General features: G+C 47.4%; 2 protein-coding genes across 5 annotated transcripts in view; both read right to left on the bottom strand.

Annotated features, from left to right (window-relative positions):
• Window positions 1-3686: 3686 nt before the first annotated feature.
• On the bottom strand, window positions 3687-14494 carry mob3a (MOB kinase activator 3A). 2 transcript variants are annotated; one of them, XM_006639784.3, is made up of 4 exons: window positions 14279-14494; window positions 11192-11717; window positions 7416-7618; window positions 3687-6870 (listed from the first exon to the last, which is right to left on the bottom strand). In XM_006639784.3, exons 2-4 carry the CDS (start codon window positions 11607-11609, stop codon window positions 6841-6843), a joined length of 651 nt encoding a protein of 216 aa, XP_006639847.1. In that variant the 5' UTR covers window positions 11610-11717; window positions 14279-14494; the 3' UTR covers window positions 3687-6840. The 2 variants fall into 2 exon arrangements, with proteins under 2 accessions (XP_006639847.1, XP_015221198.1); XM_015365712.2 differs by having other exon boundaries at window positions 14283-14494.
• Window positions 14495-18605: 4111 nt separating this feature from the next.
• The window catches only part of zap70 (zeta chain of T cell receptor associated protein kinase 70), a 28333-nt gene continuing 19951 nt past the window's right edge, over window positions 18606-26987 (bottom strand). For all 3 annotated transcript variants that reach the window (XM_015365811.2, XM_015365810.2, XM_015365812.2), the window contains 10 exons: window positions 26671-26809; window positions 25954-26035; window positions 25057-25085; window positions 24594-24633; window positions 23197-23389; window positions 22446-22652; window positions 21848-22040; window positions 20557-20697; window positions 20138-20250; window positions 18606-19867 (listed from right to left, as the gene is read on the bottom strand). In XM_015365811.2, coding sequence (XP_015221297.1) covers window positions 19747-19867; window positions 20138-20250; window positions 20557-20697; window positions 21848-22040; window positions 22446-22652; window positions 23197-23389; window positions 24594-24633; window positions 25057-25085; window positions 25954-26035; window positions 26671-26809 — 1258 coding nt within the window. In that variant the 3' untranslated portion in view covers window positions 18606-19746. The remainder of the gene's footprint in view (window positions 19868-20137; window positions 20251-20556; window positions 20698-21847; window positions 22041-22445; window positions 22653-23196; window positions 23390-24593; window positions 24634-25056; window positions 25086-25953; window positions 26036-26670; window positions 26810-26987) is intronic.

Below are 26987 nucleotides of genomic sequence, written 5' to 3'. Positions count from 1 at the left end.
CTGCCTTGCGCCCATGGCTTGCTGGGATAGGGTCCCGCTCCCCCACAACCTTGCATCGGATAAAATGGATGGATGTAAAAAAATAATGGACTGCAGTGTCATCACATCAGACATGTCACTCTACAGCTAGCTGCAATTATATCACTGCACAAAAACATTGCTGTATTCAAAATAACTAAAAACCATACTAGGCTTCTTAGGAGCTCCAGGTCCTGAAGGGCTACACAGCTTTCTCCAGTTATTAAAGGTAATGTACAATCCTAGTTATTAAAGATTTGTAAACAGTGGTAATGTAGGCAGAGCTCAGGAGCATTTTTGCACACTGCTTGTGTTGACTTGTATTTAAGTTGTATGTTATTTAACTTTAATTGTTGCTCAGCGCAACAAATGTAACTCAGCGCAGCTGTTGTGTGTTTATGTCTGATGTTTCCTTATAGTCGTTATATCAGAGCCTACAAGCATTTCATCGCACTTGTACATATGACAGATAATCTGAACTCTCATTATTTACAGTACACGAGGCTCCTACTGCAGCTAAACTATCACCTCAGATACTACAGTAGTGAAACCAGTGATAACAGGGGAACTCAACAGTAACTGCTCGGAAAGAGCACAGGAGCACCAGAAAGTTTAATAAAAGCACTTTAGAGCACGTGTGCTTGTTCCATCTACACGATCTGCCTTCGCTTCCGTTGGGCCACGTACTGCACACATCGCTGAACCTCTGTGCACCCCTGCACAGGTAGGCGGTGTTGCATATCCTACCCAGCACAGTGAGAACAACTCGAGCCCCTGCTCCGCTCAGACAACGGAAGAGCACTGTGTCGGGGCTTCCGCCTTTAGAAGGCCGAACTGCGCTTGGGGCCCGTGTGTCGCGGCTGCGGATCCGCCCCCTCTTCCTTCCGTGTTCTCGAACACGCAGGAATGTTCTGTTCTGCAAGAGCTGCGGCGCTTTTCACGTCTCGCACGGCGGGGCAGGGCAGGGCAGGGGGAGGGGCTGGAGGGGGGCCGGTGGACGGGGAAATGTCTCGGCGGCCCGCGCTGCTGGCCCGCTCGGGGGCCGGGTAGCCCGCTGCAGCGCAGACCGGTCTGAACCGCTCAGGCGCCTGGAGCTGTAATGGTGCAGCAACATTGCATCAGAGAAAGGGAAGGAGAGGGAGGAGTGAGTCCCGGGGTTTCTGGAAACTCCGGGAAAGCGTGAGCCAGCCCGCCGAGTCGTCACGGCCGCAGGGGAGAGTCCCAGTTTCTGTACAGTAATAGTGAGTCCTGCGGGCTGATGTAAGGACACCACTTTTCCTGAAACTGAGATACTGTACCGTGAGTGGAACTGAGCCCAGGCACACCACAGGAAGCTCTATCACCAATTAAAGGGATACGTTATGACTACCGAGCGCATGCTTTAAATATAATATCGTTCTGCTTCTTCGTCGTTTTTGCAGACAGCTTGTGTTGTCATACAGCCCTGGTACTATAGAATCATTAAAAAAAAACAATTTTTACGTGTTTTGCCTTTACTCTGTGCCTTCTTTATCGGCTGTAACCAGGCACAAGGCCTGCTGCCTCTGTATTCCCAGTGCACCGCTGTTGGATCAGATGGTCCAGCATGTCAGGTCAGGAAGGGAGGCCATGAATGTTCACACAGTCAGAGGGCTGGACATGACCTCGGGCAGCACTCTCTTCCTTCAAACACTTGGGTAGCTAATACTGCAGGTACATTTACACTGTCAAGTTTGCATCAAGACCAAGTGCTTTTGATGCACTGGGCCCTGCTGAGGAGTGGCACAGAACGTATCGCGACACGACTGGGAGTCAATGGGCAAAGCTGGGCTATGTCCTCAGGGTAGAGAGAGGCAGTTGGGGCACTTTGGGAAGAGACTCTGCAGTTGCAGGTGAATAACTGGTCTGAACTACAGTAACTGCTCCCAGTCTCTTCAGCTCTCGAGCCAGCTCAGACACTAATGGAGTTACACTCAGCCCCACCAGTAACCAGTTGCCAGTAACCATCACTCTGGTGCCTCTGTCTAGCTCTTACTAAAACTGAAATCCTTTATTCAACAATAGGTGCTTATTAAGTACAGTGTTTATATACTGCATATGTCTTAAGACAAGTTCAGAGTAAGCCTGCTAAAAAGCACAATTTGAGCTAATTTCCCACCTCATAATCCCCATTTTAAGAGGGCAGCGTGTCAATAATCTGATTGTTTTTTAGTATTTTACACAGCCTTTGCAAGGGACTCTTGAATTAATCTTTATGTGTGCTGTACAATTAGAAGATGCCACAGGCTTTATGATGTTTTTCATTGTTTCTCTTTGTGATGGTTGTAAGTAGACTTCTGAAGTGCATTTGTAGGAACAGGAACAAAACAGTGCAACAGATTAATTTCATTTGTCCTTGTAGGTGTGATGCTGGTGCTTCTTACACAAAGTAAAGATGGATTGAATCAGCTGAAGAAACATTCCTAGAGGATAACAGTACTCAGAATCATGCCCTTAACTGCACAGCGCTGAACATTTAAGGATGCAAATAATCCAACTGCGCCACCTACTGCACATTTGTATATATACTTTTTATAGTATAGGGACCAGTAGCGTCTATTTCACCACTGAGGTCACAGTGGGCCTGGGGGCTCTTCAGTCTGACCCCTGACCTCAACAGGCACCAACTCTCCCAAAGTGCTACAGTGTGCTGTGTGCTGGTAATGGGCGCAGTTATTTAAGACTGGTGGCCAGTGGCCTCAGCAGAGCAGGAGTGCTTGCCCACACGTGCCTTGTTCATCCAAGCAGTTTTGTGGAGGAACACCACCAGCCCTCTTCTGCAACACATGCCTTCACAGTGTGGAGCTCCAGGGTTCTGGGCGCCTGGCTGTGTGGAGTTTGCCTGTTCTTAGTTCACATGGGGTTATTTTGACCCAATATAATAAAGGCAATGTTGTGTCTGGCAGGTGCCACTAGTACAGCCAGTACAGGCTTTGGGAGTGAAGAGAATCCGATCCCGATAAACATGGTGCGCAGCCTGCTTGTCTTTTCTGTGTAGCCTTTCTGATGTTCTAGGGCAAATGTTTGTACTTTTAGCTTGCACAATTAGCTACTTTTTTTTTTGCTGCTATGACTGGACTGTTTTAGTGTCCTCAGACAAGATAGCGAAATATCTGAACTACAGTAGAAGCAGCTGTTGCCTTTGTGACGTTTCTCTGAGGCTTAACTATGTCTGCAATTTTGTGTTGCAAAGTCCTTATGGTGGACATAGAACTGTGTTTTTCTGCCACACTCCAGTAAAGCAGATTATTAATGTTTCTAACTGGGGAAAATGACAAAAGCAGGTTTAAAAAACATTGGAATACTATGTATACAGAAACACAGATAAAGGTCTGCCTAGTAAGAATCACTTTATGTACTCTTCAGGTATTTAAGATAACCTTTAAAATGTGAAGAGACTAAATACATGCAGAGGTGTAAGATTTTAGATTTTGTAGCTAGTGGAAAACATGCTCCAACTCTTCTAATTCCAAAGGAACTGAAACTAGTTCACCAAAATGGTCTTCAAGCCAAATGTAAATGTACTTTTCCAAAGGAAGTCACTTTACACATGCAAAAAAGATTTTGAACCTCCCCCCTCCCTATAAAATTTGGAGAACCAGAGTACAGCCCAGCGAATCAACCCCTTTAGGAGAACCACAGAGACTGAATCCATTTATAAAATAGCATTTTAATATATAAAAGGGAAAATGACAACATGAAGCAAAGATTCAAATACACACGTTTTGTAACACAGCTGAAAAACATTCTCCTGCCCAGGACAGGGCAACCCGAGCACAGAGCAGAGAGTCCAACAGCCTCTGTTCAAGCAGGTGTGGGCCCACGGTTCTGAAGCGCACTACAGCAGTGACAGGCCACAGACAGCAGGTGAGAGTCCCACCTTGTCCATTAAAAAGACACTTCATCTTCTAGGCGTTAAAAACCAAAAGATAAGATCCCTTTTTATAGGTCATATACAACTTCTTGTATTGGGAATTTGAGGACTGCAAACCTCCTCAAGAGCGTTTGCCTGGGCTACAGTGCTGGCTGTCAGCGATCTGTAGGCTTTCTCTGAAGCTGGTCGTCTTGTTCTCGTTTGGACAGCCCTGGAAGCTCTAGAGCAGAGTGGTCTTACAGGTAAACGCAGTCTGTTTCCACTCCAAGTGGAAAAAAAAGAGAGATCAGCAAGCCCTTTGAGAAAGCAATCAATGATGGAACAATTGCTTTCTAATCACTACGCCACCTTTGCTGGATAATACAGGCAGTAACAGAGTGTTCAGAGGGTGGAAGGGGGATGCTGGAGTATCAGAAATCGGCTCAATTTCTGCTCGGGAAGAACTATTTCTAAAACCACTGGCTGAGCCGTTTCAGGTCAGGCTCAAGAAAGGAGTGCAGGAACAAGTTCATTCCACAACGGAAAGCCTCAGACTAGAAAAAGGATTAACAGCTGAACCAGCGGACGTGACTCGTTCCTGTGGAGTTCTGGCTCCTGCTTCCTCGTGACTGAAGATCATGCTGGTGACAGGGCTTCCAATTTCCCTTCCCCCGAGCCACTCCAGAGGAAAGGAAGAGTACTGCTTGGGGGCGCACAGTTTAAAGATGGTTAGTAACGGCTTTTGAGTATAAAGGCTCTTTGTAGCTCACACTGGAATGCTAGATACTGCATCTCTGCTTTCAATTATTCACTGTGCTGCCACAATGACAATCGTACCATTCTCCGTGGCCTCTTCAACCCCTTCTCGCAGTGCTCTCCACTGTACCAAGGGCTGAATACAGCAATATATTTCAAACACCATGAGCTGACTGTTTTCTTATTAGGGGCAAGTCAGCTCATAGTTGAACAGCATGCCTTTATAAAAATTGATAGAAGCTAGTGTTCAAGGACAGGTCCTGTGTAACAGGGCCCAGTGGCACAGTGCTTGTGCTTGGTACAGAACTAATGTCACTCCCTTGAAGCCTACTCACACTAAACATTTTGCGACCGAGCACCCGTCACACATACGCAAGAAGCTGGTGTTACCGGTCCAGGAGGTCCCTGAACAGGGTCACCATGGCCTCGCTGTGAACTTGAAAAGTCAATATTTCATTAGCTGCATTTGTGTCCAGGCTGGTGGAAGGAACCCATCAATAAAAACGGCTACTGCTCTGAACTAGTAGCAAGAATGTTTGCCAGAAGGAAGTGTCAGTTGTCCTTGTAAATACGTCAATAAGTTCACTATGATCAAGAAAAGAAGGAATCCCAAGCCTCGGATCTGTTGATGTGAAATGTGAACTACACAGCTGCGCACTACCCTAAGAGCACTTAAAATGCAAGATGACCGAGAACCTGCTGAATGCTATTTTAGAAAGAAAACATGGAATATATTTTTTGAGGATCAACACCTCAAATGTAACAGATAGAAAATGAAAAAAAAAATATTATTGCTTAAAGAATTAAGAGTTAACCCAAGTGCATTTGTCTAAATGTTGTCTTGGGCTGCTGAAAGATCTATCCTACAACTGGAATTCTCCCCACAGTGGTGCATGATGCAGGGCTAGGATCAGGCACAACAGCGCCCCCTACCAGGTGAACGTAGCCTTGCAGCAACATCAGCCAAGGCTGTGTCTCTCCAGCTTGCACCCTCTCCAGAAGCTGCAGACAAAGATGCCCAGCTCTGCCCAGCAGATGTGTCAGAGTACAGGAGAGTCATTGCCAAAAACAAGAAATCCAGTGGGTTTGCAATCATATATTTGTCGACTTTACTTTTTTTAAAAAGGTGCATGCTTAAAAGCTGCAGGTACAGAATGCACCTTACTGTATATTCCTTGTCGTCCTTCCTAGCAGAGCATTCTTAACTCCAGAACATTTCAGATTGCTACTCAAACCCTTCAGTCGCCTACTGCCACTCTGGAGGAGGGCAGCACATAGTGAGCTTGTACACCAATCTGAGAGCACCAGGGAGCTGCCATTAAACAATACAGCTCATATACATCTGGTTACAGAAATGAGTCACGGCTCTCTCCCTCTCTGAAAGCGTTTTCACTACTACATTTAGGAACTCGTTAAACTCTCATTAAAGTGTTTAAACATCCACATTTTTTCTAAGTTTACAGAACTCTAGTCCATCCTAGGAGTTTCACGGTCACATTTCTACACAGTCCAAATGACTGTGCAGAGGCCTGTGCACTTGTGGACATAAGCAATCGCACCCAGGGCCTTCGCTTAATTAATCTACTCTAAATATTAATTTCATCTTGGTAGGATGGATGAGAGTTTAATAAACCTAGAACAGCTAACTGGCAAAATAGCTGTCTGAAAAACATTTACTTTCTAAGTCACTGAACAAAAATGTTTGGAGAAGGACAATTTAGCACTAGGCAATCCTTTACATGAACTTTTAACTTTGTCTTATCTTGAAAGCCTGAAACACACAACCCGTACCCCCCTTTCTGCTCTGTTAATGAACCCCAGGCTTCAGAATGCAGTGACACAATCGTAAGGTCTCATTGTGCTTCTTCAGCGAGGAACTGTCTGAAACCGAGATAATCGTACTTCTTAAAACATAAATAAAAACATGAATTGGTGGAATTCCGTGGTAGGCTCCCATTAAAAAACGAAAACTTAAAACTGCTTAATACTGAACTCTGATAAACATCTCATCTCTACCAAGCAGAGGATTAGCAGAAATTCTCTCCCTATAAACAGACAGTATTTATAAAAATAAAATCTTTGTCTTTTTCAGTCTTCCAAGCGGTCTCCTATGAAAGCTGCTATGAAATGGAATGTATTTTCGGCTACCAACCCCCCCCAACACAGCTCAAGACGAAGGCAGGAATCAGCTGTTCTCAGTGGCAAATCCGGGACGTCATTTCTTTCTGCAAGAGGAACCCAGAGAGGAAGACAGGGTTAACTCAAGGGTGCGACGGCCGCGCCGACTGTGAGCAGATGAGTGGCTCAGGGGCGGAGTCAGCACTTCCTCTTCCTGTCCCATGAGGCTGCCGTGCCTGCAGCCACAAGGGCAGATCTGACAGGCACACGACTGGCGAACCAGATGGGCATGTGAAACAAAACACTATTCAGCGAGTCTAAAATTTGTTTAAAAAGAGCATCATTTTTGAAACCTTTTTAACTCGGGTGACTTTGAGAGGACGCAGTCATGCATTTAGCTTTTTTTTCGCCAGCGCACTTCTGCACGGCCGGGCTTGCTGGCGCAGACGGGGTAAGGGTCCAGTACCCTGCTCAGGGGGGCAGCCGCAGCGTTCCCCCCTGGGATTCGAACCCACAACCCTCCAGTCGGGCGTCCAGACCCGTGATCGCTGCACTACACCCCCTCCTTCTCTCCTCCACTCCGTTTTCAGTCTCTGCATCTGATTTCTCAGACCTCGGAGCGAAAGAGACAAAAGACAAGAGACCTGCTCACCAGGGGCTCCAGCTCCTTGTGGTCTATGAGGTTGAACTCGGTGACAAAGTAGAAGAAGTGCTTGTAGCAGGTGTTGACGTGGGCCTCGGCCCCCATCTGGCTGACCCGGTCGAAGTGGTGGATGTAGACGTGGACAAAGACCCGGAAGAGCCGAGACAAGATCTTCTTTGCCACCTGCATGAAGGACTTGGGAAAGGGCGTACCTGTGAAGGAGAGAGTTGCACCCGATGAATAACTCACCCACTCATGGTGCTTGCTGGGGGGTGCCCGGTTGAGCTCTCCGATTCAAGCGTCCCGGGTTCGAGCCTGGGTCTCGGGCCACTAGCCAGTGGTGACCAGAGCTCACCAAGCTGCGGGGCACCATCGACAGGGCGGCGCCACGACGTTCTCAGGCTTTCCTGGCTCAAGACAGGGCAGAGCTAGGACAAGCTGTGCTGAATACTTGTCCCCAGTCAATGAACAGACTTTAACCAGCTACTCAACTTGATCTTGGTTGGTAATTAGACGAGGTGTCAAGAAAACCAATGATCACAAGGATCTCAAAGGAAGACCACATCCGAAAAAGGCTTAGTCCTATGGGTGCAAATTTTCCTTTGGCAGGATCAATGCCAGCTCACCGCTGTGCCCGATTTTTCCAGGAAGCCACCCTTCCAAGAACCGTTCAGCCCTCCTGCTGCCGGAGATACAGCGAGAGCAGCATGAAACATTAAACAGAGCTCGTCTCGTCAGGGCTCCAGTTCCACCGCGCTCCCCAAGGTCTCTCCAGAGGCCTCTTACAAGAGACCCGCCGAACCGCAGCTCCTGTAGCCTCTGTCCGAGGAGACCCATGCTTCTCCTGGTTTGTTATTTTTTGTTTGCTTTCTCACATTCCAAATCTTGCTTTTGGGGTGATGTTAGAAATACGAAAAAAAAACAACAACAACAACAATGCAGCATGTAAAATCACCTGCCGCAGAAAACAGGGTGATTGTCTGAACACACGACAAACCAGTTTTCCTGGGAAAACAGCCAACAGGTGAAGTTATTAACCGGGCTTTTGTACTGTAGTATACTTTCAATTCAATATTATAAGCAAAAAAGTATTGAACTTTCCAGAGTTATTTTTATTTGTCCACTTCCTCTAAAACGAATTACGCACCCTGCAATCCTTTCCACCGATTTCTGGGAAGGAGCCGTCTTCCCTGAATTTCAATATTCCAAGACGGCAGAAGCTGATTTCTGTAACTTTCGGATCCGGTTCAAATAAAGGTAACATTCTTGTGCAAATCTCCTCAAATTACAAAAACAAAATCTTTAAACCTTTAAATAACATCTGCACTTGACCGTACATCAACCGCGGTCTCATATCAACTTCGGAAATCATGGAGCTGTATGTGAAACCTTTACGATCCTCTAATTCAATAATGGTCCAGTCTGACAACACCTGACCCAGAGCCCAGCCCTGCTGCCCTGACAGCGACACCGAGCACAGTGGGGAGTGAGTCACAGGAACTTGAAGACGAAGTAATGACGCAGAACAGTTACACAACGCAAAGTGAAAAGATAATGCAGCTGACCTCCATTAATCCGTGACTTAATCTCAGTACAGAAAAGTGCTGGCTGCAAGCTTTAGAAAAATATAACTCATTTTCAAGAAAACAAGAAATCCAAAACTTTAGGCACCTTGAACTCCGGCAAGTTCAATATATTAGAACACGAGTTATTTGTAACAAGTATCAGGGGACGGGTAGATGGATCCCTCTTCCCTCTGGATCAGAATTTCCAGTCCAGTGCCCCAGTAAAGGCCTGAGGTCCTAAGTACTGGGTCTATAAGATGTCATGGCGCTTTTGGCTAAATTCTACTCTTGGCTTGTGAAATCTGGCCTCCCTCATCATCCCCCTTCATTCAGCTGGGGGGGAGCTTGCTCATGTCTCTACCTGAGCTGGTGACCAGTGTCGTGGCTGCTACAGGACGCTTGACGCCCGTCACCCAGGTGGGCCTGCACTGCAGTGGAGACTGAAGTGCATCCCCTGCTGAATGCAAGGCATTAGTTTGGGGATTCTCCGTGATGAGCCTGCGATCACTCCCAGCCCCTGACGCAGGCCGAGTGCACAAGGCGTCGTGTGGGAAACCCGAAATGGCTCAAACCGGTGCAGCCTCATTCCCAGCCACCCCGCGCAGTGCTCGCTCCCGCTCCAGAGACCAGATGTATACAGCACTGCTGGATCACAAGATCAGAAGCCTACTGTAACCGGGAAGGTGTCAGACTAAGGAAGAGGAAATTGAAGATTGTACCCGTGTCTTTAAATTTCCAAAAGAACGACCCCGGTTAAGACGAAAGCACCAGGTATGCAATGTCAATTTATGATGACATCATCATTCTGTGCCAGCCAACATCCGCGCTGCTGGACAGCTGCTATATTTGCACACAGCACTGAGTCAGGCCAACCGGCACAGCCAGGCAGCTGACTGAAGCAGGAGGCAGGCCACGTGACGTTCGGCCTGATCCGAAACATGATCACAAGGCTTGACCCCTCACTGCAGCAGACTCCAGCCTGCCAAGATCACAGGAGTGGCAGACAGCGCTCTCTTCTTCAAGAGCGTACGCAGCAAGCGGTATAATTCACCCGTCAGCCTCTGCAGCTAGATCGAAGACTAGATCGATATATCTGCGCGCTAATATATGGTGCTTCCTTTGCAAACCATCTGATATAGTATTAGAAATGAAATGTAAAGCCATCAGGACTGGTGTTTTAAATGGTTTTGATTATGAAGAGGCAGTCGCTCTAATTGTGATGCAACTATAGAACTGGTCCTGTCAAAGGACTCCACGCCTGTGTCATTCCAGGGTCAGTACGATTGCTGTCTGGGTACAGGGACCGCACTCCCAGCCACAGACACTTAGACCCCCAAATCCTTGCAAGATGGATTCTGAAAAACCCGAGACATATCGAAGCCATTTTTTACAGAATACCGTTCAGGTGGGATTCTGTGGCTCTTCTCTTTGTCTGGATCCATTACACGTTCAGGACAGATGCTGGAATCAGCCAGAGGTTTCCTGTACCACCCCTGCTGGACATAACCTCTCTCATTCCCAGCATGGAGTTCCGAGGGGCTCTTTGTGCTGCTTTCAGCTCTGCTACTACTCTGCTAAACTAAAATCTCACTGGCAACTGACACCTTTTATCCATCACAGAACAATAAGAAGAGTTTCCAACAGACTAGGTGAATGAGAATGACTTATTTTTGGTACAGCTAAAGTACATGGTGCATTTCAGAAGCGCTTCTAGAGAACTGCTTCAAACATAGCAGTGCTAATTTTGGCCAGTCAAGACGTAACCTGGAACAGAGGTTTATTTTCAGATGTGCTATAGAGAGGAGCGCGTCTTGTCCTATTTTCAGCTACAGAAACTGCATTTACAGAGGTTCAGTAAAAGGAAAATATTTAAGGGGACTGTAAGAGATGGCTTTGCAGACCCTGGTCAGCAATACAGCGTCTCTAGACCCTAGGCTGTCACACCAGGTGCCAGGTTAAAGGGTGGCGTCAAATTAAAGGAGTAAAAAAAAAATTTTTAAAAATGTAAATATTAAAAAACTTTCAAGTGCAATTAAGAAGATGTCATCCTTCTAATTCACAATTCACAAGAGCGTATGGAGGGAATATGTCTTCGAATCTGTTTGTTTACTTTCCTAGGAATTTAAATTCACCCTGTGCTGCTGTCCCGCCCCCAGCCCCACCCACAGCCTCTCCCACTCATATGACTCCACCCCAGCCCCGCCCCCCGAGACACCTTACCAATGTTGGTGGGGAAGATGTCCTCGTTGTTGATCTGCACCTCGATCCAGTCCATCAGCAGGCTCATGTACCTGGGGGCGGGCAGGGCGGTGGGCTTCTTGTACTTGTGCTCGTCCTGCCAGCGGTACTCGTACCGGGGCCCGCCAGACATGACGGGGCATGACTGGTCGGTGCAGGACTCGCAGATGGTGCCGTAGATGAGGTTGACGCGGTTGAAGAAGTCCACCACGTGCACGGCCACCCAGTCGTGCAGGTTCTCGCCCGCGGGCAGCTGCACAGCCTGCTTGAGGTCCAGCCCCGCGTTCAGGGAGGCCTGCGCCTTCTTGTGCAGCTCGAAGCGCTGCGTGCCCGGCTCGAACTTGCGCTTGGGCCGGAAGGTCTTGTCCTTGTTGAAGACCTGCTTGAGCGCCAGGGACATGGTGGCGGTGGTGGGCGAGAGACCAGGGCGATGGGAAGGGCGAGAGGGCGGGTGAGCCTCACTCCGATGGCGAAGGCGAACAGCTCTTCCTCGGGCTGCACATGGGACCTGGGAGAGACGGCGAGGGAGAGAGGCGGTCCCGAGTCAGAGGGCGTGATGAGCGCCCAGCCCGGTGGTCACAACGCCAAGACGCTGTACTGCTGGCGAGCAGCACGGTGGCGCAGTGGCCAGCATTACTGCCGCCCAGCGCTGAGGCCCCGAGTTAAACACCTGGGGAGCTGTCTGTGTGGAGTTTGTATGTTCTCCATGCATTTGCATGGGTTTCCTCCCTCAGCCCAAAGACAAACTGGTAAATCAATCTGCTTCTGGGAAGGCTGGCCCTGGTGGGAGTGTGTGTGTGTCTGTGTGCACCCTGCCTCGTGCCTGTTGCTTGCTGGGATAGGCTCCAGCTCCCCTGTGACCCTGTGCTGGATAAAACAATGAAACAACAGGTTGATGGACGTACTGCTGGCTGGAAGGATCATTTGGAGTCAGGAGAAGGAGTTTAACACACACCGACCAATGAAGACTACACACCATTCCCAGCAGTTTCAGTACCAGTCCCAGAACTGGAAGACGGGTATAAAAACCCTTCTGGAGCGGACCTTAAAAGTTTAGGGAGAAGAGCTGCTTTGTTCAGGCCCAAACGGAACTGATGCGACACCTGTTCAGATTCCGTTCAGAATCCTGAAGGGCTTTTTGAGGAGATAAACGTTCGCACTTGGGGCACGAGCATTTTCCTCAGGACATCAGGTGCAGGATTAAGAATGATTCTGTGTTAATGCTTTAGAGCAGACAATGCAGTCTGCAAGGGAAAAACTCACATTAAAATGTCAAAGGGGGAAGAGCTACAGTGTGCCCAAAATTCAACTGCAGTCAATCGGGTTTCTTCTCACACAGCACTTTTCAACCACAGGGCATTCTCACTGCACCCGGCACACAGTTAATGATGCATATAAAAGGTGCAGTACAATAGGAGCCTGTATAAATGTGAAATTAAAGAATTATATTAAGAATAGAAAGAAGGCCATCAAAACCAACTACGCTTTGAAGCAAGACACCAACAAAGGCTTCCATATGAGCAGGACGTTTATTCCAGTACCAAGGGCCTACAGCTCTGTAGCAGTGTGGGGCCCGGAGCCCGCAGGACGCCGCCACTGTGGGGCCCGGAGCCCGCAGGACGCCGCCACTGTGGGGCCCGGAGCCCGCAGGATGCTTTTTTTTACAGAATTTGAGGAAACTATTTCTCACCAGAAGTGCGATTTAGAGACTTGATGGGGCAAAATCTTGGGCTTGTGCTCGTTTAACCGGAGATGGTTTTAAATCGAGCCACAGCTGTACACCTCCAGGACATCTGGCCGGAGCCGAACGAGCAACACGAGGAGTCCGGCAGGCACAGCAGATCCCAGTGGAAGTCGAACGCGGATTTCCTTGAGCTCTGGGCTCATGGCAGGGTGCACTTACCGAGAGGGCGGGGGCTGAGGCCCGAGCCCCCGGGCCGCAGGGCGGACAGGGGCTGGATCGGGGGGGGATCAGGGTCTCCGGGGCTAACACACCTGCCCGTCAGCAAGGCAGGAGACACTCCAGGCCAAGAACCAGGATGTTAAAGGCTGCCGAACGGTCCAAGAGCACAGGACGGGGATGGAGCCAGCGCCAGCAGAGGGGGGGAGATCATGAGCCCGTTTCAGCGCTCCAGCGGCCCGACTGCTCCCGGCTACAGCTTCTTCACAGCAACACCCGCAGGCTGCTCGGCCGTCTTCGCACTGCTAACCGCGGGCTTGCGTTTGAGCTGCTTCACACCCGACACAAGCCACTGCGGGACTTGGTCACGCCAGGCCCACTCTGCGCAGCCTGCGTGACGCGTCCTCCCCACACGCTGCCCTGGTGCCCAGCAGGGGTCTGCTGCTTTCCACCGGCAAGAGTGACCGGTCCTTTCTTTACTCTTATCAACCTGTTTTCCCCCTCTGTGCTGTGAACGGAAGACGGATTCTCAAAAGTAACTCTACTTTAGCCCTGTGCGACTTTAGTCACCCACTGGGTAGCGAAAGAGTGATGTTTTTTTTTTTATGTTTAAAACAAATACGCCGATGCACGGGGTTCACAACACTCAGCGGGAGGGCGATGCGATCACAGCTCCAGTCGAGCAGCAACACGTTCCTGCGGGAGACGGCCAGCCACCCACCCAGTGCTGCACAGTAACTCCAGCGGCGCGACCACGCCGTGGGCAGCCCGGCCACGCGTGTCGCGGGCGAGCGGGCAGCCGGCCGGCCGGCACAGCGGGTGCGTGTGCCCGCCAGCGCGAGCCGGGGGAGGTCGAGATTTCGGAAATCCACAGACAGGATGTGTTCCGGGGCGTGAAAGAAGCGCTACTTCACCCGTACGCGAGACCGGTGCATGCAGGACGCAGAGGAAAAAAAAAACTTTTGCTTACAAAAAAAAAAGTCAACTGCCACAAGGCACGGAAATAAAAAAGAAAGCTCTACCTGCGAACGTCAATAATGCCAAACGAATTACTCAACACAATTATCGGCTTCCCCTTTTCCTTAGTGAGAATCAAAAAAACATTTTTTTAAAATTCTGGGTCAATACGACGTTTTCACTTTCTTTTCCTGTACTTTTTGTTTTCTCACCTACTTGGAGGCTCAGAGGGCGCCGGTCTTCCCCGGGCGACTCGCGTTCTCGTCCGGCGGCTCGCCTCCCTTGCTGCCGACACCAGGGTGCTCCTTCAGCGCAGCTGCGAGCCCGAACAGCACCAGCCGGAGTTTGAATTACGAGAGACTTTGCACATTCTCCTTCCCCTCCGCCGAGCGCGACCGGCGAGGCCCCTCCCCGTGCGCAGCGGCTCACTTCCTCCCCCGACACGTCACGGGCTTAAAGCGACAGCGCCGCGGCGAGGGGGGGCTCCCCACGGACAGCCTTCTCGGGGCTGCACTGTCCAGTCACGCACGCAGACACGGGTGATTATGTCCAAGCAGGCGCGGGCTGCCGAGGAACTGCTAAAGGTTCATCCCCTGCTGAAAGGGAAAGAGACGCAGCGTCCCGGCTGCGGAGTCTTCCTCTTCTGCACACCCGAAGAAGGCCCCACGGCCGAAACATTGAGTCTCTACTCCTTATCTTTCAGCAGAGAATTAGCCTTTACCTGCTCCCTCACGGGTGATCATCTGCGGTCGCCGCTGAGCCGGAGGACGTGCGATGGCGCCGCTGCGCTTTCTTGGGGAGCTCAAAGTTTCCGTCCCCGGTGCCTCGGCGGTTCTGGCCGTTAAAACAGCTCCAGCCCAGAAGAACAGAACCTGCTTAGACAGGATCTTGCAGGTCGGCCCTCTTGCAATTGACCCAGGGCGGCCTTGCAAGGTGCCTCGGACTGGAAACCAGTTCACCGGGAGACTAACACAGACGGAATGACGTTGTCGGTTTACTGTCCTTGAAGTGATCAGATGATTTGGGCAGAAAAACAGCTTGGGTGGGCCTCCTGCGAAGAGTCTGTGAATCAGGAAGATGCATTAACTAACGCCAATTTCATCATGTACAGCAAATAACAGTAAACTATGAGCAAAAACTAGAAGACATACAGTCGTGCCAATACAAAATATTCACAATTCCACACCAGGAGAAGGCTCCACAGCCGAAACCTTGTGTTTCTCTTCTCTTTTCAGCATGGAATAAACCTTTACTTGTCCCATATTCACAATACTGCTAGTTTGGTTACACATAACAATGGTTGCTGCCTAGAAGTAACCATAAACTTCCACTTAGCAATAATTAATATTCAGCTTACATGTCGATGTGTCTGCTGGCAAACCCAACGGGTCCATTCAAGCAACATGCGTCTCATGTAGGACACTGTAGGTCCTGCAGCTGGACCGCTGTGAGACTAAGGGCCCCTTTTATTGGCTGAAGCCAAGGGTCTTTGGCTCTTCGGTGAGAAAGCACAAAGATGTGCCCCCTTCAGCTCTGGACCCCAGTGCGAGGGACTTGGCGGGCCCACGGCACCACGAGACTCAAGACAGCGCACTTCTGAGAATCACCCATTCTTCTGGACAGCACAGCCAGGCCATTCAATACTTAAATAAGCTAAACAGATTTATTTTGTCATTCTGTCCAAGAATAGGTTCTGTCATTTTATAGTGATGGTTTCTGCTTTGATGAAGATGAGAGGATCGACTCTGCTGGGGACACGTCAGCATTTCTTTTCTGAATGCCACAGGTGGTCAGCTCCTGTCCGACAGGCACGTGGGCAGAACTGGAGGTACAATCACACTGGGAATCACCCTGACCACATTGCCATTCAGAGAGGACAGCAGACGTTCCCACACGGCGCGGAACGGTGTTGAAAATGACAAGCCGGGAATCTTCTGCTGCTTGGCCTTTCAGCCCGTTTGGGGAAGTAGTTCATTCCTCCTGCTGTGGGAAAACCCTCAGGAAAACCCCGCCGGCCTGCATTCCCCACCGAGCTTATGTCACTAACGAACCCGAGAAGCAGCTTCGTGTGCAGACCTGCTTCTTCCTGAAACAGGCACTGAGTTCCTGGACCAGAGCCCACCGGACAGCATGTGGCGGCTGGTCGCAGCTGGAGCTCAGGTAACTGCAGGCCGAGGTCCTGGAAACTCAAACTGCTCGTGTCCTGTCTGGGCTGGGCTGTTGTAAGAGCTGCTGGGCAGGTGGACTTGCTTCTTCTCTGTCCGGCCCGCAGGCAGAACGCTGCAGGCAGGGCTTCAGAATGAGCCAAGAATACCTGATTGTCCCAGACATACAACACTGCCTTCCTGTTCCTTTTAGAATCGGTTTTAAGACTTAACTTTTAAGGCTTCGGTCTGTTCTCTAATCCATAAACACTCTCTGGAGACCTTAATGAGCAAATGGGCCTTAAAGCAGGGCACAGCAGCCCCAGGGACCATGAGTACTCTCTGTTGGGCCTGTTTCGTCTGATGACTCTGTATTTAGATTCCAAAGCCTGTACAGGACCCACTGAACATGATGAGAAAATGTTTTGCTGATTGTTAAAAAAACAGCAAATTATTTTCATTAAAAAACATTTAATGTCATCTCACCTTGATGTATTCAGATGTACAGAAGTACTGTGTGTCCAGAAAACGCTTCCCTGGGGAACAATAAAGTTTATCTTATCTTAAGCGTAACGAATCTAAATTGTGGATGAACCAATTGGAAGATGGATGGATCTAAATTGGACTTGAGCCCTCATGATGCCTGGAGGAGTACACTTCATGTGGATATTATTAAGCCTTCGAAGATCGGTAAAAGATCCTTCTCTCACCTTGTTCTGCTTGCAGGAGTAGAGGAGAATGACTAAGCAGCAGAAAGATCTACGTGTTGGCAGCTCCCTCTTGTGGACGACTGTGAAAGTACATTTTGATCTCTGTGTCGAGATTCTAGAAGCAAAGGTTACTGAATATAAGGGAAATTAAATGCCAGGTATGTGCTAAAAGCTGACACATATTGCTGGGACTGCAGGAAGAGACTACATTTTGCATAGCAGAGCTGGCGTAGAAGCTGTTTAGTGGCCTCTTCATGTTGTCCCTAACTAACCACTAGAACCTAATGTTCTCGAGACTGTAATGTTCACTAAACCCAGTTAAGCAGGTGATTCCAGTTTAGCGATATAGGTGAGACAGAAATCAGAGCACATTATGGCTGCTGTGGGTCAGAAGTGTTTGTGTTAGCCTTAACAGAGTCATCAGTTATTTTGTGTGCTTCAGCAAAGTAGTATCTCTGTCAGCAGAGATGTTAATCTAAGGTTAGCCATTTCATTTTCCTCTGCTGCCTGTTATCGGTGCTGTGACAGTGCAGGTAGTGGCCCTGGTGAAAATGATTGAAGCCCATATCTTTCTGAGGGATCTCCGCACACAAAAGAGCCACAGAGATAGGGGCTGGAAGGGCCCTTAGAATGACTTCAATGTCCAAGACGAATTTGCTGTATATACACCTTGTTAATTCTTACAAATGTATCGGGTGTTGTCATTTTGTGTGGGGTGTTTTAATTTCATGTTTTGAAAAGTGAATACAAAAGTGAAAAGTGAGGGTGAAAAAATGATTTAAACTTTCAGGAAGTAGCTGGAAAATGCTTATTTGGTCTTTGAGCTTTACACTTGCTTACTCTAAGCAAATACTGTATACACACAGATCGCCTTGGCTCTATCATACAACACTGGAGAGAAATTAAGAATATTAAAACAAAATTATCTTTATTTAAAAAAAAACAACAGAATTCCCTCCCAAGGCAAAAATACATAAAGACAGGTATTAAGGAAGTAATGACAGACATGTAATTTGTATTTCTAAAAAAAAATCTTAAGGCTTGGCATGAAAATATGCAGCTCACAGACAAATATGTGCTACTGTAAACAGGGCTTTGATAATCATCGCAGTAAAAATCAAAAGTCTAACAGGTACATTATCAGCCTATCAGACTCAATCCATCACAAGAAGGAATGAAGACAGTCAAAGTGGCTTGGATAATAGTTGGTTAAATGTAGTTTAAAAGAAAAGCACCTCGTCCTCTCTCGCCTGTGCCTGCAGGCCTTCTGTGTGGCGACAGTGACTGTGGGGCCACAGGCCCCCTGTCCAGCTGCGGGGGCAACATGCTGCTGGACCTCCTTCAGCGAGACCTGCGCGGGCGGCTCCATTGCCCCAGGTGGCGAGAATGAAACACAGGAACCGAGAGGGGTTTTAGTTTGAAGAAACACCAAAACAAAGCGGAGAAGAGGGAGGTGTTTTTCCTGTTTCCTTTTGCTGTGCTGCACAGGGAATTCTGGTTTTTCTACCAGTTTGAGGACTAATGGTCTTGCATAAATGTATAATCCTCTTAACAATACTCTCTGCTCTCCTGTTTCAGTTTCAGTGTTGCTCTACTGGAACATGACTCATTGAAATTCATGGGAGATGTGGCCCACTGTTAAGGGTTACTGTGAAATAATGGCCTCACAGCCAATTATTTCTTGCTTTCTAACATGCTGTCCCCTGCCTTTAGTAAAACACAGTATTTATCAATACCTGAAAGGAAGTCTCTTGCTGGCGAATTATATCAGCTTTAGAACTGATATCTACAGATCCTAACAGGGCTTCTTTGTTGTCCAACACAGTGCAGAACTAAAATACTTGTTTTTTTTCTACCCATAAGAGAAATTAATTCTTAACACGTATGGAGCAGATACTCCATTCAGACCATAAAAATCCCTAAGTGACCTGGAGTATTCTGGATTTATAAAAGTAATTTTATAAAGTTGCTTTTATAAATAAACTCTTATTTCATCAGGTTTTGCAACTGCAGTTGTATCAGCATAAAAAGACAATATCAAAGTTGAATTATGCATGTACAGCAATTACAATTACAAACAGCTTTATACTGTTTAAGCTAAAGAGCTTCTCACTGAAGTTCACAAGATCTAAATTATTTAGAAAGACAAAAAAAACTGTCAGGAACAGAAAACATTCTTCTCCAAAGCTTGTGCAAGTATTAGTTTGCCCAAAGCTCTATTGAGAGGCAGTTTGGACCTGGTTTTCTCTGTAGGCAAGACTGTGGTCCAAAAGCCAATCTGATTCATTTTCTAGCGGGTGGGCAGCCTGAAGTTTTCCTACAGAGAAGACAAGGACTGTTGTGGCTTGTCTATAAAAAGGAGTCTCCATGCAGTGTCTAGGGTGCTTTTGGAAAACTATTTTGAATAAAAAAAAGCACAGGGCAGAATGTTCACTGTGAGGAAAAAAAAACACGAATGTTGCTAAAATGTTGTGCAAGACATCATGTGTGCGCCCAGCTCTGTGCACAATAAAGCCCGTGTCCCCGCCTTGTCAGATAGAAAGATTAGGATTTGCATGAAACAGTCCTAGAGCAGAACAAAGCCTTTTGTTTTTCCTGGGTGACGAAATGATCCTGCCGGTCGGGTCTGCATGGCTCACTGCGCCAGACAGCTCTTCTCCCAGGACAGGTGAGCGCCAGACGTCCTCGGCTCTGCCGTCGCAGCCCATTGCTAGAACTGCTCCTCGCCGATCCTGCAGGGGGGTTAGGAAGGGAGCGCTGGGATCCGGGTTCTGCAATGCAGCTGCACGGCAGCACCACGGCTGCCCCCCCCCCGGCCCCCCCGGCTCAGACGGCGACCTCTGGGGGCTTCTCGGTCGGAGTGGCAGGCGTCGTCTTTTTCGATATGGAGTAATAGTACTCCCGCATCCTCTCCTCGACAATCAAAAAGCCAGGCCGCTCCTCGTGTCTGGGAAGAAAGAAAAAAAAGACAGCATCGGAAAATATTTTTATTTTATTTTTATAAAAAATATTTTTTCGATTCTGTCAAATCAATGGGGCACGTCCATTCAGTGCAGCAACTAAAGTCACCATGCTTATCCCAGTAGCAATACTGCCTTCACACGGCATGTAGGGATTTTAAAGGACTGTGCAGGATATGAGAAGGACGGGATGTGGAGGAGGAGGATCTGGGATGGACGTGGGACCACTGGAGCTGGCCTGTGCTCTCGGCTCTTACTTGTAGATCCAGCAGTCTTTCATCAGGGTGTACATTTCTTCTGGACAGACAGATGGACAGTCCATTCGGTTTCCTGCTTCAATGAAGCTGATCACTTCCGGGCCCTTCATTTTCTGGAACAACAAACCAAAGAGTATGTATTTGTACACCTACAGTGCTGGAGATATATGGGGTTGGAGAACTGAAATGACCAAAGTCGCTCGAACATTATAATTACCACATACAACGTCATTGATATCGCTGATAGTACTAATGTATTTACTACACTTCATACAGTAGAACAATTTATATTTAATAAATGAGTGCATAATTCTGTCTCAGAAGGATGGTCTATATAATGTTATATTTTAATTAATTCTGGAATCTACTGTTTAAGAGACTTCTTACAAATTATTTCTAAACCATGTGCTCGGTCGTACCTTATAAGGCTTCTGTCCGTAGGTGAAGGCCTCCCACATGGTGATGCCGAAACTCCACACATCGCTCTTACTTGAGAACTTGTGGAAGTTGATACACTCCGGGGCGTACCACTTCAGGGGCCACTTTCCAGCCGTACGAGCCTGCAGACACAGGGCAGACACACTCAGACACGGCACCTCCATTCCCACATCCGTGTCTCGGCTGCGGAGCGACCTGTGCCAAAGTGGCCGTGGACTCATTGAAAAGAGCAGCTCTATGAGTGTAGCACACCCCAGGTGAACAGAAAGGCTCTCTGTAGAATTAGTCACGTCTGCGAGGGTGATCAAGGGTGAGATCTAGCTTGCAGCCAGACTGCAGCTGGGAAGGAACACCAAACTGTCTGTTTGCTATGGCAGAGGGTCTCTGACCACTTGGGATGAGCTGGGAAGCAGAGAGAGTTACCCTCTGTAAGGGACTTCCTTCTTGAGCTGATGCACAGGCCTGTGGGACTCCTGGCTCACTGGTCTGCGCCGGACAGGTGGAGCGTAGTATCTCAACATTTTCCATCCCATGACGCAATTAGATAAATATGAAACTTTTGTGGCAAACTGCCCCCCTCCCCAAGCACATAATTATTAAAATTAGAAACAAAACCTATTTCAATGTTTAATCTGAGTTTGTCTTCCTACTCTGTAAGGAATCGATTATTGCTCTCAGTCACTCTCAGAAGTTCTCCATTTTCGTTTTTTATGGCTGTCAAACTTGCAAACCCTTAACTTACACGGCGGTTGTGAAAAGCTAGTCTAGGAGAGTGTTTTAACTCTGGGCGCTGTGGTGTAAGTCAGGTGGGGGAGCTAGATCGTGAAAGGTGTCTAGGCCTACAGGAGTAAAGAGAGAAGGGGAAGAGAAGATCTTGAGAAGGAAGGAAGTCCTCTCTGTCCGTCCTGGAAGGGAAGCAATGAGGGAGCTCGGATTCTGGGGGCAGGGGGTTAATAAGTCATGTGACACAGCCAGCGTGAGTCGAGTGCAGTGAGGTCGCTATGGACCAAGGGGAATGCTTTCTCACAGTCTCTAACCATCTGTGTGCCAACTCTTACAAGGCTTCATGTTTGCTGGAACGTGTTTCCCTGCCGGTCTTGTCATTTTGTTATTGTCTTGAATATTTAAGGATTTTTTAATCCAAATTTTTTATTGTTCTGTTCCCCATGGGTAAATGTCTGATATTGTCCAATTCCACTGATCCTCTGTCCTTGCTTGGACAGACTGAACACTTCACCGTGCAAGAAAGCGTTTCTCAATCGGAAATCCCACCTTGTAATAGTTGTCGTCGGCGCCCAGGGCTTTGGAAAGGCCGAAGTCGCTGATCTTGGCATAGTGCTGATTGACCAGCAGGACGTTCCGGGCCGCCAGGTCCCGGTGCACGAAGTTCTTCTGCTCCAGGTAGAGCATCCCCAGAGAGACCTGGTGCATGAGCTCCACCACGTTCTCCACCGAGATCTGCTCCCTGTGCCGGAGGAGGAGAGGGAGAAGGTGGACACGGCGTTTTGAAGGCAGGAAAGAGACCAGTAGAAAAAGAGCACGATTTGTGATCTATTTCTGGATCAGTGAGAATTGTGATGAGCAATTGTTTCTTTGCGGCTGCATTTGAAATCAAATGGACAACACTGATGAATCATAATAATGTTAAAGATTCAGGAGCATTAGGCAGATGGAACGTGATCCTGGGATACGGGAAAAAATATGGTGCTTGTTTTTTGGAAAATGTGATGCCATTTTCCAAATGCGTAGGGGAAATGGGGGAAAAAGCCCTTAGCCGAAACCACTTGTTATTGACTGTTATTATCAGATTCTCAGTAATCCCAGAGCCCGTCCTCCAGTGCAGTAGGAGTGTGGGTAGCGGGGCTCTTACTTCCTGGAGGACAGGAACTTGTTGAGTGGGCCGCCAGGTGCCATCTCCATGACCAGCATGAGGCTCTCGGCCTGGCAGATCCCTATCATGCGCACGATGTAGGGGTTGTCCAGCTGGTGCATGATCTCAGCTTCCTTCATCATCTCGTCCTTCACGGCCTTCTCGTTCTCGCTCTTCAGCACCTTGATGGCCACGTCGATTTGCTTCCTGCGGAGCACGACACAGCATTCTGAGACAACCAGCGCTCACATGTGGAACACGACTCAGCATTCTGAGACAACCAGCGCTCACATGTGGAACACGACTCAGCGTTCTGAGACAACCAGCGCTCACATGTGGAACACGACTCAGCATTCTGAGACAACCAGCGCTCACATGTGGAACACGGCTCAGCGTTCTGAGACAACCAGAGCTGAGGTGTGGAACACAACTAAATGAGAATGAGAATTTAGTCGTGTTGCACAGGACTGGGTCGTGTGGAAGACCTTCAGGTGGCTCGTGAAGACCCACTTACACAGCAGAGCATTAACTGGAGAAATCTGAGTTTCTCCAGTAACTGCTCAGGGGTACAACAGGAGCGTCTCACCTGGAAAGAAGTGAGAAAAAAGTAAAGTAATGTCGTAAGAGGTTAATGTCAAACTGTTATCCAGGTAAAGAGCAGTGTCCCAGTGTCCCAGTGTCCCAGTGTCCCAGCTCGCTCTGGGAGATTTCTCTCCAGCTCATTTTTCCCCACGGGGAAAGAGCCACTCACTTCCTCATCTTGTAGACGCCCTTCTTGACGCAGCCGAAGTTGCCCGAGCCGAGCTCCACCTCGTCGATCATCAGCTGCTCCCTCTTCAGGAACAGCTTCTTGTCCTTCAGCTCCTCGGGGTCGCTGTAGGGGCTCTCGTACACAGAGGTGTCCATGGGGGTGGGCCGCTGGGGGGCTCCCAGAGCCAGCGGGGCTGCGGGGGCACAGGGAGAGAGCTGGTGAGCATGCAGTGGAAGGCGAGAGCGAAGTGGGGCGGGCGCGCAGTTACCAGTCCCCACAGCCTGGCCTGGTGGCTCTTTTCTGGCAAGGGGGTGTTTATTGGCGAACTGCAGGGCTCTGTGGTTTATAGAGGTTGACGATGGCAACCTCTGATGATATCTGATCTTATCATGTGTGAGTTGAAGCTGTCAGCTCAATATGTGTAAAACTTTTTTGGGTTGATTTACTTTGCCAAGGTCTCTTCTTTCTAAGTGTGCAGGTCAGAACTGCTGTTCTCCAAAACTCAGAAATTGTCCCAGGTTTCTTCTGTCCACCACCCATCATGGACAATTGATTTGAGTTATAAAATTGGAGTGTACAGATACTGTACAGAATACATGTAAGGTACATACAGAATGCTATAAAAAACGTGCAATAGTACATTTTGCTTTTGTAAGCTTCTCAAAAGGCTTGGGAACTTCATAAGAGAGGCAATGAAATTCAACAACACCAAAACACTCTTCTTACATGGTTTGAGGAACCTGTGGGTTTTTTGTTGATGTAGTCATTCTGTGGTAGGGTCACTTACATCCTGCAGCAGTTATTCTGCGACAGTTATGCGAGATCTTGTGCTTCCAAATATTGCCCATTCAAATTCTATCCCACAGTTATAATGCTAGAGATTTGACATGCAAATGAAGTGATTAAAGTTCTTGCATCATGTCTTGAATTAACAGTGGTGCTAGAGTCAGAGAAGGTGTATACTTTTTGTCCTTGATTGGCAGTAAGAATCAAACTTTTCATGTTACTTTTTTCTTCATATCCAGGCGAACTGAGGCCTGTGGTTTGTACTATTTTTATCTTTCCTTCTCCTATTAAAAGGCCTTTTAAACCCACAGAAATTACCAGGAGCATTGTGAGCAGCCCTTTAACTTCTCAGATACTGTTTGTAGACTGAATTATGCATACTACTGCATGAAATTCTGTACGTTTATTATTCAACACAATGCACACAATTGTGTAATTATTTTGCTTCAATTAACCCACAGCTGATATAGAAACTGCACAGAATATTTATCTTTTTATCACAGGCATCAAGTTCTCAGCATAACAAAAAAAAACTTTTACTTAACAACCTTAATACTACATTGCTTCCACTTGTGCATAAAACACACAGAGCTGTAATGTTAGAAGCTCACCTTTGGGTGGCGGTGTGTATCCATTTGCTCCCAGTTTTCTCTGTAAGAGAGAAGAGGTTGATATAATTGTGCTCACATACAAGAACATGAACCAGGTCTACTTAACACGCAGCCTCTGCACTCTGTTTCACTGCAGTACTTTGATGCAACAAGCTCCTTAGTTGCTATATTGATTCCGCCAATTATCAATTAAATAACTGAGGAGCTGACTGGAGCAAAAACCTGTGATGGAGTGGATTCAAAGTGCCACGGGTTTCGTAGCTCTTATACAAACTGAGCATTTCTATAGCTCCTGATCTACAGTATTTGCTTTTTTAAAAGTTAAATACTGACAACCGCTCATCACCCGCAAATAAAGTAAGCACTTAAACATTGGTTTGAAATATAAGCAACTGCTATACGCACGGCTTAATTTGTTACGTGGAAGAAAACTGCCACAGAAAGAGAAAATTACGATACTCACAGCTGATGGAGGCACTGGAGCTGCCTGGGCTAAAAATGACAAAAACAATCAAATCAGTGCTCTTCCAGGGCAGTAGAAGCCCCTGATCTATTGTCAACAGGGCAGTCTTGAAACAGCAGGCAACAATAACCTTCTGGCTGGAAATTACTTGTCACAAGTATTCACATTTACCATTATCTGGATTCTCTGTTGTTTTATTTATAACCGTCTCTGAATGGTCATCAGATTGTCTCTGTTTCCTTATTACAACACATTTCTCTTTCTCCGCATCATTAACTAAAATAAACTCTTGGTAGACGCTTCTGGTAACCTAGTGAGGCTCAGCGCCGTTCTACTTGAAAAAGTTGTTGAAGACAGTTTTTTTTTCCCCACAAAAAGCTGCAGGGTCTTATGCCAGTATTTGTACAATTAATTCTGTACAGGCACTCCATGGTTATGTGACATTCTGTCCACCCCTTTTTCTAACCAATTTAGCCAGTTCAGAAATCAAGTATTTCTTTCTTGATTAAATGGAGTTTTCTCAGCTAATATTTAAAGGGAGATGGAAAGATAGACAATTCTAGAACAACAAAAAAGAAACAATCCATACAGAAATAACTGTGGATTTAGCATGTAATGTCAAGTAAGGATTATTTTATGCATCGAATTTATATTAGTTGATCATTACAACGAATTTTAATTGGATCAATGTGAAGTAGCACCCCTCCCTTGCGCTAGGGAGTTTTTAAAATACGGTCGAATAGCTTTATAAAAAGCGGGTTTTAATCATCTGCTTCAAAAATGAGTTTATACACACTTGAGTACAGGCCTTGGTCCTACAAAGCTTTTCATCACAGAAACGTGTGCAGCGTTAAACAGACGGAGCCACCCAGCTCCAGAAAAGCTCTCGACCAATACCTATGGTGCAGTTGGGACTGATGCAGGGCTCCCGCAGTGTGTAGACAAGACCATCGGGTTTGAGTTTGAGATATTCCACCAGCTGCGAATTAGACATGAAGAAGAACTTCAGACGGCTCAGCCAACGAATACCTATGTTAATAAGTAAACCGCACCCAAACCGCCTACCCCAAACCCATAATCCCCCTTTATTTCTTAATTTCAGGACAAGAAGGTTTTAAATTCGTCATAGACTCAAAGAAGCAACACCTCCACTGTGTACAATGGCAGCAGGCACCACTATATAGTACGCTGACCACCCGGCCTGTAATTCTGAAGAAATACAACTTTCAGATCTCTGTGTCTTTGCAACGGACTTCCTGAACACATGTGGCTTGATGATTAGATCATGTAGGCTGTTACGTCTTTGCCAATTCCTATAATTGATCAGAATAGTTCAAGATCTGATCAGTGTTATTTGTTGGGAAAGAGCGTACAACTTCAAAATAAAATGGATTTAAAAAATACAACTAGTGGCAGTAAATGCATATGAAGTGGAATTTTGTTGTTGTAAGATGCTAAAACAGCACTGTCTGTTGTGATCCGGGGTCAGAAGCTGTTCTGTATCGAGGTCTCTGGGAGATGTGGTACCACATGGTGGTGCCATGTCCTGGACTGCTCTGGGTGTCCCTCCTTCACTGTGTCAGTTCACTGATTAGGGAAGCCCGGTTACTATACCTGCCACACTGTGTCAAATTTGGTCCCTTCCGGCATGGAGTATTTCCCAGATTTATCCTGGATGATCTGATAATGGTAAGCTGTTTTTCCATATATCATGGATAAAGCAAAAGTTCCCGATTCATCCCGGTCCCTCACTCTGAGAAAACAAGTCAGTAAAAAAAAACAAGCAAATAAAAACTTTTTGTTGTTTTCATTTAACATTCTTGGGGTTTCGTCCTAGTAAACCCGGTATGGTATCCATTTTTTGTAAGTGGAGAGGTGTGTGTGTGTCTTTGGCCTGAAAACATGAGGTGGATGGGTTTTAGACACAGGGT

Source organism: Lepisosteus oculatus, chromosome 29 (genome assembly GCF_040954835.1).
Source record: "Lepisosteus oculatus isolate fLepOcu1 chromosome 29, fLepOcu1.hap2, whole genome shotgun sequence".
Lineage (NCBI taxonomy): Eukaryota > Metazoa > Chordata > Actinopteri > Semionotiformes > Lepisosteidae > Lepisosteus > Lepisosteus oculatus.
This window is presented reverse-complemented; position numbering and strand designations above follow the sequence as displayed.

What these genes read in the sequence shown, in the direction of transcription:
- mob3a (XM_006639784.3), bottom strand. Translation starts at nt 11,609, where the DNA reads ATGTCCCTGGCGCTCAAGCAGGTCTTCAACAAGGACAAGACCTTCCGG. An exon ending in CATCTTCCCCACCAACATTG is followed by an intron (nt 7,619 to 11,191) that starts GTAAGGTGTCTC and finishes TCTCCTTCACAG; the next exon opens with GTACGCCCTTTCCCAAGTCC. An exon ending in ACAAGGAGCTGGAGCCCCTG is followed by an intron (nt 6,871 to 7,415) that starts GTGAGCAGGTCT and finishes TTCCTCTTGCAG; the next exon opens with AAAGAAATGACGTCCCGGAT.